At 43.8% G+C, this 14,363-nt stretch overlaps 1 protein-coding gene across 1 annotated transcript; it reads left to right on the top strand.

Annotated features, from left to right (window-relative positions):
- Positions 1 to 737: 737 nt before the first annotated feature.
- Positions 738 to 1,988, top strand: LOC123163636 (stress response protein NST1-like). The gene is made up of 3 exons (XM_044580996.1): positions 738 to 774; positions 885 to 959; positions 1,064 to 1,988. The coding sequence occupies exons 1-3, from the start codon at positions 772 to 774 to the stop codon at positions 1,835 to 1,837; spliced, it is 852 nt and encodes a 283-aa protein (XP_044436931.1). The 5' UTR covers positions 738 to 771; the 3' UTR covers positions 1,838 to 1,988.
- Positions 1,989 to 14,363: the final 12,375 nt, after the last annotated feature.

Here is a 14,363-nt window from a genome sequence, read left to right as displayed (position 1 = left end):
GCCGCGTGAATGCGGCATTAATGCTTTTGGGCGGCATGAATAAGCGGCAACTACTTCAGACGGGAAAGGGCACGGGGTGAGAGAGAGGCTTTAGAGTGGGATTGGCAGACGCGTGCAAGGCAGCGGTCCCGATGACTGCAAAGCCCACCGCTTCTAATTTGCGGACCGGTCCGGGGACGAATACGGAGAAGTGTTGGTTCAAACGGGCTAGTCCGGGTGGACAGGAGTGGTTTGAGGGTCAGTGTTGAAGATGCCCTAATGGCCATATGTGCGTAGCCGAGGCAAGTGTTTGCTTCCTCGCGTGCCGAAGGCGACAGAGGGTATTCAGGTCTCCTCCACATGCACGCACGCATGCAGCCTCCGCTTTCGTTCTCACTCCGACACCCCATCACCACTTGGTAGTACTATTTTTCTAGCAACGCTGGTGAAAAAGTGTTTTCGGTGCTGTAGTACTAAATTCCTGACATCGAACCTTTAATCATGTCGTAGTACGTACTAAATTCATACATTACAAATCCATCAATTTACGCGTGTTGACGAACTTGCCTAGTCGTCATCTAATATGACCTGCAAAAGGAAATGGAGCATGGCAACGAGCCTTTTGATCTAAGAAAATAGGAGTGGGCGTAGCTGGGAAACCGCAGGGAATATTACAAAGACGGGACATTGAGCTACAGATCGCGGCTATATAAGGGATGGCCGGCCAGGATTCATTGATCAAACCAGGAAGCAAAGGTTCAAGGACACAGACACACATCACAAATACACACAATGGTAGAGTAGTAGACATATATAGGACTTTTGTTTCCTATGTTGTTACCTTTTGTACTTGTTCTTCCTTGGTGCACTATCACATAGTTGTACTGACAACTCTCTTGTTGCAGGCAGAGGCATCGAATGGGCGAACTTCAAAGGTCAAGAAAGCAGTGGTGGAGGAGAAGCTAGAACCCAAGAACAAGGTAAACAAACTGAATGATATTGCAGGCAGCCAGGTTCTCATCGGGGAAATTAAAGGACCAAGAAGAAAACCAGAGAGGACTTAATTACTATTCTCTTGTTGCAGGGAAAGGCATCGAATGCCCAAAGTTCGAATGGCGCACAAGGCTCTGACAACAGAGAACTAAAGAGGACTATTGAAGACCTGGTGGGCAAGATTAACACACTGAATGTTGACATTGAAGCATCCCAGAAGCTCATCGAGAAAATGACCAGGGAGAAAAATAAAGTGGGAGAGGAGATCACAAAGCAGCAGAAGAAGAAAACGGAGACGGGAACAGAGATTGAAGAGCTGGACTTGAAGAAAGGAGAGTTGGTGGGGAAGAAAGGAAAGCTGGGAGAGGATATTAGAAATCTAGACCTGCAGAAAGAAGAACTCGTGAAGGAGAAAAGAAAGCTGCGACAGGATATTGAAAATCTAGACTTGAAGAAAAAAGAACTGGTGGATGAGAATAGAAAGCTGGGAGAGGATATCACAGAGCTGGAGAAGAAGGAAATAATGACTCAAACTGAGATTGCAACTCTGAATAAGGCGGAAACTGAACTGGTGGTGAAGAAAGGAAACTTTGCGAAGGAGCTAGACGAGAAAATAAAGATGAGGTTTGATAACCTGGAGAAGGGGAAGCAGGAAGTGGTGGAGGAGAATCAGGAGCTGATTAAGGACAAAAGGAAGCTGGCCAAGGACAACGAGAAACTGAGGAAGGACAACGAGAAACTCAAGAAGGACAAAGAGGAGCTGGTGGGTCAAGAAGGAAAGACGAGAGAGGAGATGCAAAAGAGGTACGACAAGCTGCAGGACAAATACGATGGGAGATGCTGCAGCTGTTGCTCAATTTGTTAACAGTCTCAGTACGCGCTATTACTACGTGATTTCGACATATGTACTAGTGATGCTGCTGTGTACGCAACATGGGTACTTGTCCCTTTTAATTTTCGTCTACGCATGGCTATGCGTTTCTTTCCACGTATTGTAAGCTCCTTCAAAAATTGTTGTCTACCACTTTATTTATCTATCCTTTGGGTGTAGTAATACCTTGTGCTTTCATTAAGACAAATGGGCTGGACTGAACTGATGAATTCCTACATACATAACTGAACTCCAAGTCAATTGTACTGCATTTATCATCTGATGAAGCCCTCAGTTGCATCGTGCTCGTGGCTCGCCGGATTCGGCCTAGTATACGGTCGTTTTAACCAGCAGGGAGCAGTACTGCCCATACTGGTACTTTGGGGCGTCGGCCGTCTCGGGTAGCATGCTAGATGACCCGGCAGCACCGGGGTGCCAGTGAGCGGAGACATCCACAGGGGCTTATAGCTCCTGTGTGACACATTTCACGTGAAACGCTTCAGAAGCCCAAATAGCCAAGGCCCACTCGGGCGATTAAAATGGTCGTCAACGGGAGTGAGATTATGTTTAAGACATGTGGATCCCACTTGACAGAGCATCTAGTTACGGCCCCATTTGGCAGTGCATCAGGTGAGATGTGGCTCCGTGCCTGTCTGAATCAGGTGAGCAGTGACCCGTTGCTCCCTCCTCTTCGTTCTCGGCGGTGAGACGGCGCCGGAGCTTTTTTTCTCGGTGACAGCAACGGCGGACCTGTCGTTCTCGGCGACGGCGGCGGCTGTGGTGAGTAAATCCTGAACCCTTGTCCTGTTCCCCTCCTTGTCGAGTTAGATCTCACCGCATCGCCTCTGTTTCCTCTGTTTTTGGTCGATTTGATCCAGATTTGGGTGCGGGGGAGGGGGGCTGACCGCGATGGAGCCGCCAGAGACAACAACGTCGACTAGGTATGTGCATCCTTTCCAACCTATACGATTTGTGCGTTGTCTGCTTCCGCTAGCTCACACTGCCCGCCATTGACAAACAGGGGTAGGACATTCGAATTCACTGTCAAATTCTTTCCTTCTAAGGTGAAGCTAGGTGATGGTAGTGTGCGAGACATAGAGAGAGATACAATTGTGAAATGGGAGGTTGAATGTGCAGAGATTGATCCTCAGGAAATATAGAGCATGGAAGAGAGGGCCGTGAGAAATGTCGTGGAGAAAATTGGGGAGAGCATTTTTTGGGGTCCAGAGAAGGAGGTAGCATTGTTACGGTTTGATAATTGGAAGGGTGAGTATGTGAGAATTGAGAATGGTGAAGAGATGGTTGATGAAATCGATCGGCAAGACGGCTGGGCAAGCAAACAGACTACCTTTCATGCAGAGCTCGTTGATCTGAAATCAGATTCTAAGGTTGGATATGTGCCCTCAAAGTTGGCTTCACAGATGGTAGATGATGATTGGGCTTCACAGAGACAGATAACGCCCATGTTTACGGGTGAAGTGACAGTAATAGGGGGGTTGATCAAGATGTAGAAGAGGGTTGTGATGGTGCTGCAAGGATTGTTTGTGTTGATTGTAATTCAGTACAATTAGAAGACATTACTGATTTGGTCATTGCACCAATGACTGACACTGAGATGGCCAATTTTTTTGGCATTCCAGTAGATCCAGAAGATGATCAAGATGAGGAAGAGAGGGATGAATCTAGTTTGCCTAATGATGCTAACAGAGATGCTTGTGAAGATGGGGATGAACAGCTGATGAAAGATGCTGCAGGTGATGTAGATGATGCACATGATGATGAGCTTGTAACTGTGTATGACAAAGAAAATCCTGTTATTGAAGTAGGCAAGTTGTTCCCAAGTATGCAGGAGTTTAGGATATGTTTCAAGACTTATGCAGTCAAACATGAGTTTGATGCCAAGACTATGTTGACTGACAGAAAGAAATTTTATGCAAGGTGCAGAGGTTTTGATGGAAGCGTCAGGCCTTGCAAGTGGTACATATCTGCTAGAATTCAACCTGATGGAAGTACCATCAGGGTTAATCAAATCCGAAATCCACATACTTGTACTACAAGTTCATAGAGAGTATCAACCATGACATCACAGCTTTGGATTGCAGAAAAGATCACTCCAATTTAGGAAAGAAACCAAACACTACAGCAAAGAAACTTAAAGTGGACTTGGAAAAGACATACCTCATTAAGGTGAAGTATACCACAGTGTGAAAGCAAAACAGAGAGCAATGAAAGCATTATATGGTGATTGGGCAAATACTTTTAGGATGCTTTATAACTTCAAAGCGGAGGTGGAGGTCACCTGGTAATGTTGTGGAGATAGATACTGAGGTAACAAAGGATGGTAGAGTTCTTTTCTCCAAGTTCTTTATGGCTTTAAAGCCTTGCATAGATGGCTTCAAAGCAGGGTGCCGTCCATATTTGAGTATAGACTCATCTTTTTTGACTGGCAAATGGAATGGTCAATTGGTAGCATGCAATGCTTTAGATTGGACACAACTGGATGTTCCCTGTTGCTATTGTTTTTTTTTCAGTCAGAGACAGAGGTTTCATGGACATGGTTCATGATGGAGTTGAAAAGATGCGTAGGGCCAGGGTCACCTTTGGCAGTACACATAGATGCATGTAAAGGGCTAGAAAATGCAGTGAAGATTGTTTTTCCTCATTTTGAGCAGAGGAAGTGCTTCGGCCATATGTGGATGAATTTGATCAAAAAATCCAGAGGGGAAGAATTTGGGAGAATGTGGCCAGCAGCAAGATCTTACACCAAACAAACACATTCATATCATCTTGATAAGATAAAAGCAGCATGCAGTGAGTTTGGTCCATGGTTGAACACCTATCATTCTCTATTGTGGTACAGGTCTGGATTTAATAGTGCCATCAAGTGTGATCATATCAACAATAACTTGGCAGAAAGTTTTAACAACAAGATAAAGCAGTTAAAGAACTTGCATGTGCATGACATGGTTGACCAGATCAGGATCATGAACATGCGCATGTGGGAATTGAGAAGAAGGATTGGTGATTGTCTGCAAGGGGATAAGCTTCCTGCAATGGTACAATAGGTGGTGAACAGGAGCAGGAATCTTACACATTTGTCTGTTGAAAAATCTTCATTGTGGGGTGCTGAAGTTAGAGATACCAAGACTGGAAGGAGACATGTTGTTAACACTGAGTTGCATGACTGCACTTGCCTCGAGTGGCAACACACCAGGAAACCTTGTGACCATGCCATACTTTTCTTGGCCTCCCAAACCAAGATAAACATGCAGCCATACTTGCATGAATACTACTCAGTGGCAAGATTCAAGGCTACATATGCAACTCCAATTCCAGCACTTACAGATCAGTCTGAGTGGCCTGAAGTGGAAATTGAATTTTCCATGTGTCCTCCCCTAACAAAAAGAAAAGCTGGCAACCCTAAAGAGAGTAGATTCAAGGCATGGTTTGAGAAAGGTGGGAGTAGTAAAAAGGGGAAGGGGAAGAAGGATGCAAAGCCAAAAAGGTCCCAAAAAGGTAACAAAAATAGATGCAAGTTGTGCCAGGAACTTGGGCACCGAAAAGGATCTCCAAAATGTCGTTACACTCCTGAAAGACCAAAGTATGTTTATGTTGGTGTTTTTTTAATTTGGGTGTTGTATTTAATTACTAGCCAAATTACAAGCTTTGTTTTCCAGGAGGAAGCGTGGAGGTCAACCCCTTGTTGTTGAAGATTGCCGGGCAATCAAAAAGGCAAGAATGAATGGCTGTACAAAAAAGAGAAGTTATGGTGATGAAACAGAGTTGGATGATGCTGCGGTGCCAAATGAGCAAGAGTTGGATGATGTTGTGATGCAAAATGATCAAGATTTGGATGATGATGTGGTGCAAAATGAGGCAGTCTTTGATCTTGTGATGCATCATGGCCAGCATTTGGATGATGATGTGGTGCAGAATATGGTGCAAACTGAAGCTGTTGTGGCAGATGTTCTGCAAACTGAAACTGAAACTGAAGATGTTCTGCAAACTGAAGCTGTTGCGGCAGATGTTCTGCAAACTGAAACTAAAACTGAAGATGTTCTGCAAACTGAAGCTGTTGTGGCAGATGTGATGCAAACTGAGCCTATATTGCAAGTTGTATTACCAATTGAAGCTACAGGAGTTGTTGTTGTGCAAACTGAGCCTCATGTAGATGTTGTGGTGCCAACCCCAGCTGTCCTAGCTAGTCCAGTTATGAAAATCAAGAGTTTGAGTGAACTAGGTGTCGTACGATCAAAAACTTCATTTGTCAAACTTGTGTAATGGTGATGTGTGTTGTAGAACAACAAACTTGCCTCAATTTGTGTAAACTGGTATTTGTGTAATGCTATTTAAATTCTGGCCGAATTTCAAATTTGACCCAAAATTCAAGTTTGACCCAAAATTCAAATTCAAATTTGTTTAGTATGTGGTATTGATGGTACAATGCTTTAATATTAGTCATATGCATGTTAAGCGATCAATCCGAGCACTTATTGTTGATGTGAAACACTAGTCATGACAAATGTGCTCCAAATGAGCTCCGAAGCTAGGCTAAACAACCCATTCCTTAAGCAAAAAAAATTCGACCTTTTATAAATGGGCCAAAAATCAAAACTTGACATTTAGTGTGCAAATACCGGATCCATGCCAAATATAGGTTCATTTGGATAAACTATGACAAGCTTAGCCCTAAACCCTACCTTGAATCACATGCAACCTCGTTCATGATAGCTATGTTGTGTGAATGGTTTTTCATGAAAATGCCCATAGACCAAGTTTCTTATTTTTCCCAGCAACTCACTCACATAATATGATGATGGGTGAAAGTTCCATATTTTTATGATTTTTTTGAATTAGTTATGCTCAACCTTAGCTTGAATCCCATGCAACCTCGTTCATGATAGCTATGTTTTTTGAAGGGTTTTTCATGAAAATACCTATAGACCAAGTTTCTTATTTTCCGAGCAACTCACTCACATAATATGATGATGGGTGAAAGTTCATATTTTTATGATTTTCTTGAATTAGTTATGCTCAACCCTAGCTTGAATCCCATGCAACCTCATTCATGATAGCTATGTTTTGTGAAGGGTTTTCAATGAAAATACCCATAGACCAAGTTTCTTATTTTTCCCAACAACTCACTCACATAAAATGATGATGGGTGCAAGTTTCATATTTTTGTGACTTTTTTTTGAATTAGTTATGCTCAACCCTAGCCCTCAAAACCCCTCATAACCCCATCTGAAACCCCGCATCCTTCCGAGCCGCTAGATCTCTGTTAGTGAATGGTCTGGATCAGGCGCTAGGGCCACGTCACTGATCCACTTGATGCTCTGTGATTGGCTGCATTCGACAATGCTGGATAACCCCCCGTCCCTCTTCTCTAGATCGCTGGATCACTTCGCATTCAATGGTGTGGATCAACATGGAGTGCCACGTCAGCGATCCACGGGCTATGCTCTGATTTGCTATAGTGATTTTTAGAGGATGCAGTGCCATGCAGTAGCTGTTTGTTTTTTACGCTGCGGCGAGTGGGCTAGCCGTTGGGCTCTGGTAAAAGAAGCCCACCCGTTAGACCTTTGGACCGAACGTTGCCTCCTCTAGCCAGGCCCTAGCCAGTAGGCTACATTGCCATGCATGCATGCACGGGCGGCACACGCAGAGAAAATGGGGCAGGCGTGTCCCCTTGACCCACGACGGCACAGACGCGTGCGAGACGTCGCAGCATGGCAATTGATGCACGGGATAGCAGAACGGGCAGGCGTGACCCCTTGACCCACGACCGATGGCACAGACGCGTCGCAGCCTGGCTATTGATCCAGCGTTTGATGGCAGCCTTGGTTTCCCACGCTCGTGTACACACTTCGATGGGGCACCACCAAATGCCGCCCGCTCATTACTTCCACCCGGTGAAACCACTCAAAGAAATCAAAAACCACGTCGCACTTGGGCTATTTAAGCCACACGTATCGTCTTCCTCTCCCTCCTCATCCATACCCCTACCCCATCCTCTCCCATCTGCCCCCCTTCCTGCTTCTTCTCCACAAATCAAACCTGATCAAGCCACCATGCAGTACAACAACCCCACGTACCGCTTCCCCCCAACCGTGCCGGAAAGGCTCTACCCGGCCGGAGTCTACGTAGAGAGAACCCTTAGGGTGTGGGCGATCTCAAGGTGGAGGGGCGCAAGGGAATTAACGGAGTTCTTCCTTGCGGCCGGCTTCCGCCACCTCCCCCGTGGCTCTCCAAGGATGTTCCATGTTGAGGAGGTCAATCACAATAGCGTTGTGGTTGCGCTCCTTGCTACGTTCACCAACCCCTTCGACGCCTTCCACCTCCTCGGGCGAGTGTTTTGGTGTGGGTGTGAGTTTATAGCTTTCACCACCCATAACATCTTCACTGACTTCAACAGCATCTTCCCCAACAATGGCGTTATGCACACGCTCCCGTACCCCATCGACAACGGGGAGGAGTGAAGGGCGCCCGGAGGAGCGAGGTGGCGGTCACCCGGAGGAGGAGAAGGAGAAGAACCCGCGTTTGGTGCCCCCTGATCTATCTAGCTAGCTATATATCTATTGTATTAGTATTTTAAGTTGTAATCGTTATGCTACTATTATTAAGTTGTATTAGTATTTTAAGTTGTAAGGCTATCGTGGACCTATGGGTTGTAATCGTTATGCTACTATATAATCGTTATGCTACTATATATAATGTTGTTTCGTGCTATAATGTTGTTCTTGCTATAATTTTGTATTGCTATGGGTTGCTACGGGCCTGGGTTGCTACACCCCAATCACCACACACACCATCTTCACAATATTGGCCAAATCATGGGTCATGACCCAAACCATGGACATGCAACTAGGAGCCCCATGCAAACCCACCATGGACATGCAACTAGGATATGCAAACCCACCATGGACATGCAACTAATTTATTTCATGCAAGCATGCAACTCATTTAGTTCATGGAACCGTAGACATGCATAAAAACAGTCATAAAACAATAGTGGACAAGCAACAAATATGTAAAGCAATTTTTTTTACAACATGTACATATGTTCATGCATCCATGCACGAATGGATCTATCTATCCTCCTTAAAATTGATTCAAAACATTAATTGAATCATTTTTTAAGGTGGATACATACATTAAATTTAGTGCATCAAAAAATGATCCATCACAAAATTTAGTGCAAGAAAAAGGCCAAAGTAAAAACAAGTAACATTTTATTTGCCGAAGTTAGACGTTTATTTGCCGAAGCAACATTTTATTTTGAGGTTTAACCGAAGCATTTTTCTCTAAACATGGCTGCCTCTATGCTATAAAAAAGGGCTGGTGCCCCTACGCGGGTGGGCTGGTCTCTATTTGGGCATGGTTGTTTTCTCACGGCCCAACATCTATTCGGCAGCCCAGTTTTGTTTTTTTACTAGAAACTGAATTTGGGTGTGTACTCTGTTAAGTGAAGAACAAGAGTGCGACGTTGTAAGGGGGGTTTGTAAGGGGGATCCGTGAAGTTCTAAGTTGTGAATATATATATATATATATATATATATATATATGTTATGTGCGTGCTAATATATGTATGTTTTGTTCAAGTAATAGTGTGCTATTTCTCCTTGCATTTTTTGATATGTTTCATATGTTGTTAAGGGGGTGACAAGTTCTAATTTTTATGTATTTATGAGTCATGCAAGTAACACCACATGGAGAAACATTTTGGTAGGAGTAACAAATATTTTCATGAACCATTCAACACTTAACAGAAGTATTCTTTTTCAAAAGTTAAAAGAAGAAATGTTTCTGTTTGGGTTATGACAAGTAAAACAAGTAAAACATGTGCTAACTCTTTGCATTTTCTTGATCTTCTTTAGTTCCTCGATCATCTGCATTAGATGCATGAATGGATCTATCTATCCTCCTTAAAACTGATTCAATTTATTTAATGTATCACATAATGTTTTATCGATTTACATTTGTGTATCAAAAAATGATCCATAACAAAATTTAGTGCACGGCCTTTTTTTGTCGAAGAAAAACATGGGTGCACCAAGCGGGTGGGCTTGTTTTCTATTTGGGTCTGCTTTTTCTCACAGTCCTCATCAGCCCACGACCCAATAATGTTTTTTACCATGAACTCTGCACCTGCACTCTGTTAACTGAAGAATTGCTGCATTTTTTCATCAGTTGCTGCATTTATTCATCAAGGGGAGCAAATAATCCATGGACCCACTGAGAATAGGGCCCCTGAGAATATCATTACAATAATTCAAGCAAGTTTTGCTTCACACAAATTCAAATTCATCTAACAAATGATCTCTGGCTAAGTCAAACTACTAGCTAGACAAAATAACTGAAACTAGGGAACCCCTGAAACTAGCTTGACACACTAACTGAAGCTCTAACAAATTATAGCCATTGATGAACATCAAGTAAAATAAACCCAAAGCAATGACACAACAATAAAATGCTCTAGCCATCATATTTGCTTGCTGCTTGAAATCGATCAGATGCTTTAGTTGCTTGCCAATTTTCTTCAATTCACACTTCAGTTAAGCACTGTGCATCGTCGGATCGGCTCTGTCGGCCAAATGGGGGGCTTGTTCCACGGCAAGCCGCCCCCCAAAATTGAGCTCTTGGGTTGGGGTTGATGCCTCCAATTTCAACCTCTCAACATAGTCATCGAGCCACTCAAAATGCCCACATTTCTTCAGAACCTGAAAACCAAGGGGGCCGGCGGCGCATTAACCCTAGATCCACAACAAAGATCCACCGCCCTAATTCGATGAATAAAGAAAGAAATCAAGAGAAATTAGACCATACGATTGGTCAAGAACACATATCTAACCTGCCCCGGCTGTGGCCTGCTCAAGCATTTCACAAACTCGCGCCCACGGTTGCCATTTTCTTCCTTCACACAAGTCAAACGCTTCAGAGGCTCCATGCGTGGGCAATCGGGGCATCTTGTCAACGGCAGTGGACCGTACTACATCCATGATTGGTGGGAGGCCGAAGTCGAGCTAGACATCACTCGCCGGCGGCGCGCTTCGTTGCCGGCGCAGGGGAAGAAGAAGGTGGGGGAAAGGAAAGGGGCAGGCTCGGGCTCGTGGCTGGCTCGGGTCGGGGCACGCTGATGAGCACGGGCATGCTTGTGTGGATAAGTTGTGGGTCCCACCCGCATGCGAGTAACTGGTGGGTCCCGTGTGTCATAACTCAAATCGCTAAGTCCTCGTGTGTTGCATTTCATGGTTAAATAGAGCCATGTCGCATTGGAGCTATAGTTGGCTTCAAAGACGTCGCAGGAAAGCTATTTTTGTAAACTACATCGCACTACGTACAATGCACATGAAAAACATCGCACAGGAGCTATTCGCCCCATCCACAGGGTCCACCTCTTGCAGATTGACGGAGGCCGCCGTATAGGAGGACCTCGAGCGCCATACGGCGCCTGTGGGCGGAAGAGCCGGCAGGAGTTGATTTTGGAGGGAAAAGCAATCCAATGTTTTGTCATTTGTAAAGACGCAATGGTTCTTAATATGTTTTTCTAAATACGAATATGGTTCCATGATTTCATAGTAAAAGAAGGTGACATTCAACAAGGAAAGAGATGGATAAGTTAAAAATTCTTTTAAAAAGTCCATTGATCTGGTGAATCAAATATATCAACTAAAGGATCAAAACCTATAGTTTTTCATATTTAATACCTAGACAGGTCGTTGCATATGGTCATCATAACTATATATAAATTTACAATGACATAGGTCGGTACCAATATGTAATCATGATTGCACCTGGACGGATCAACTGATAAATAAGTTCAAAACATCTACCAACCAATACATCTTCATAATTATGCATAAATGATTTTTCCTATGACTATCAAAACAAATAAACCAAAAAATTAAATTATTTTTTCATGAATACTTTTATTAGTTATAATGTATGATTTTTAAGTTAACAATCATACTGCCCACATCATGTTACTAATAGCTATTATTTCCTTGAAAATATAAAAAATGATGTGAGATTATTAGGTGTCAAATGTGATGTATTTTGTTGAAAAGTATTTCATCATTCCGAGAAAGTATAATTGTCATAAAAAGTAATGATGATCAAATGTATACCTTAGAGACCGTTATTGAAATTTTGATGTATTTTGGGATCAATTTCAGAAAAATAAGATGAGTACATATTTGGCTAAGATATTATTGACGAAATAATAAATTAAATGGTTAAGAATATTCAACATATGTTAAAGAAGTAAATATGATACACATGCATTAAACGCTTTCAACAACGTAAAGAAGATGCCCTCACATTTGCGACTGCCACTGTGCGATTAAGGCACCTTATGTTGAAGGGGGAGCATCCCCCCACCCCGCACCTGCGTCTGATAAACAATTTCAGTGCATGGACAAGATACACGTATAGGGTTGGCCGAAACAGTAAATCTTAAATAGAGATTTGTTCATGCACTGCAGGCCTTTCTTGCTTCCGAGACACACACATAGGTTGGAACAGCTGATATCTTACCTCATTATCGCACATAATCCGCATATGTCTCTTGTGGTGATCCAGCGACTTCAACATGCACTGCCTCCAAGCCAGTGGTGGACCTTCGTTAGACAGAAGATCGTTTTCGAGTACACATGGTAGATGGAAAAAATGTCGCATCTCCTCAGATGCTTCGAATTCCGAGACGGATTAAAACATTCTTTCATAGGATGATGAAAACCTGGTGGCGTCGAAGGCGCCTAGGCCAGAGGCAATAGACTAAATGAGCTCCTTGTCGTTGTCCTCCCAGCCCCGCTTTCTATTGCTTCTTCCCGGCGAATCCATCACTCTGGATGTGCATCCTTTCTTTCTCTAGGCACGGTTAGATTTTTTTGAACCGGGCATAACCCCTTTCCATTACTCTCATAACAAAAATACAACCAGTTCCACTTAGTACCCAGAAAACCTAGAAAGGGGAAAGTGAGTTCAACGCATCACTGGGAAACCCACGGTAGACACCCATCATCGAGCAGTCCACCATGGGGCGAAAACCCAGCGACACCAGAACAACTACAAAGACCTAAATAGTTCAGCAATCCAGCCATTACAAGCCTCATCAGTTAGGCTGCACCAAAAGCTCACGCAGGAGCAAGAACCCAATAAAGTTTTAGCAGACCAACAACGGACTAGAGGCACCGCAAGAGAAGGGAAAAAACCAAACATGAGCAGAATTACGTGACTGAAGTTCAGATCGGCTCCCTGCTGCAAACGACCCATCTCAGCTCTGCATCGGATCACATGGCGCCGCGCAGATCCTCATCATGTTTCAGACGTTGATCCTTAGCATCTTAGATCCTCGCTCCATTGCGTCCCGATCATCGCCCATCAGCATTCCTGCCCAATAGGTAAGAAAGCCATATGCAGAATATACCACATCAAAGGGAGATCTCATTTTTTTGAATTCAAAGGTTTTCTTATTAGGACTATTCCACGTCGCCCAGCATAGAGCAGCTAGGCCAAAGGTATAAAATCTCTCCCCATCAGGAAGGAAGGTGTAACACCACGCGAAATATTGTCAAATGTTGTTAGGGCAAAGATCCGTGCCCAGCACACAGCCCACTGTTCTCCACATCACTCTAGCAACGGGACAAGTAAAAATAGGTGTTGCGATATTTCCCTCTCATCACAGAAGGAGCACACGGGTCTCCCCAGCCACCCACGCCTGTTCATGACATCTTTGGTCAGAACAAAGTCCTGAAACAGCTGCCAGAGAAAAAAATGGATTTTGAGAGGGATTTTAGCCCTCCAAATCCACTTGAAATTACACCCTGCTATGTTTCTCTCCAGGTACTCATAAACCGATTTAGTGGTAAATTTTCGTTTCTTCCCCAAGGTCCAAATGACAGGTCGTTAGAAAGAGGCCATGACCCCACTCTAGCTTGGACTTCTCTCCATTGATCAAGAAGTGGGGTATGTAACCTTCTTCCGAAGAAGTTACCATCCACAATCTCCCTAAATCTAGCCACAGTGATCTCTTGATCATTGCAAACATTATAAAGGACAGTGAACTGAGCACAAAGAGGTAGATCCTCTCCCCAAGGGTCCATCCACACCCTGACAAGGTTTCCAGAATTAAGTACCACTTTTCTGCCAACAAGGTAAAGCTCTTTGACCTTCATGATGGCCTTCCAGATGGGGGAATCACCAAACCTAGTCTTAACAGATGTCACCGTATCCTTTTTTAAGTATTTTGCCCGGATAACTTCCTGCCACAACCCTTGTTGTGTTTCCAGCTTCCACCACCATTTGGTGAGAAGGCTAATATTTTGCTTGTGTAGGTCTTTCACACCCAGGCCCCCTTTTTCCTTAGAGCGACAAATTCTGGACCACTTGACCAAATGATATCGTTTTCGGCCCTCGTGTTCTTGCCAGAAAATCGTTTACGGTCTTTGCCAAGTTAAACAATCACCCCCTTAGGAAGAAGGAACATAGACATATGGTAGTACACGATACTGGTCAATGA

Source organism: Triticum aestivum, chromosome 7D (genome assembly GCF_018294505.1).
Source record: "Triticum aestivum cultivar Chinese Spring chromosome 7D, IWGSC CS RefSeq v2.1, whole genome shotgun sequence".
Lineage (NCBI taxonomy): Eukaryota > Viridiplantae > Streptophyta > Magnoliopsida > Poales > Poaceae > Triticum > Triticum aestivum.
This window is presented reverse-complemented; position numbering and strand designations above follow the sequence as displayed.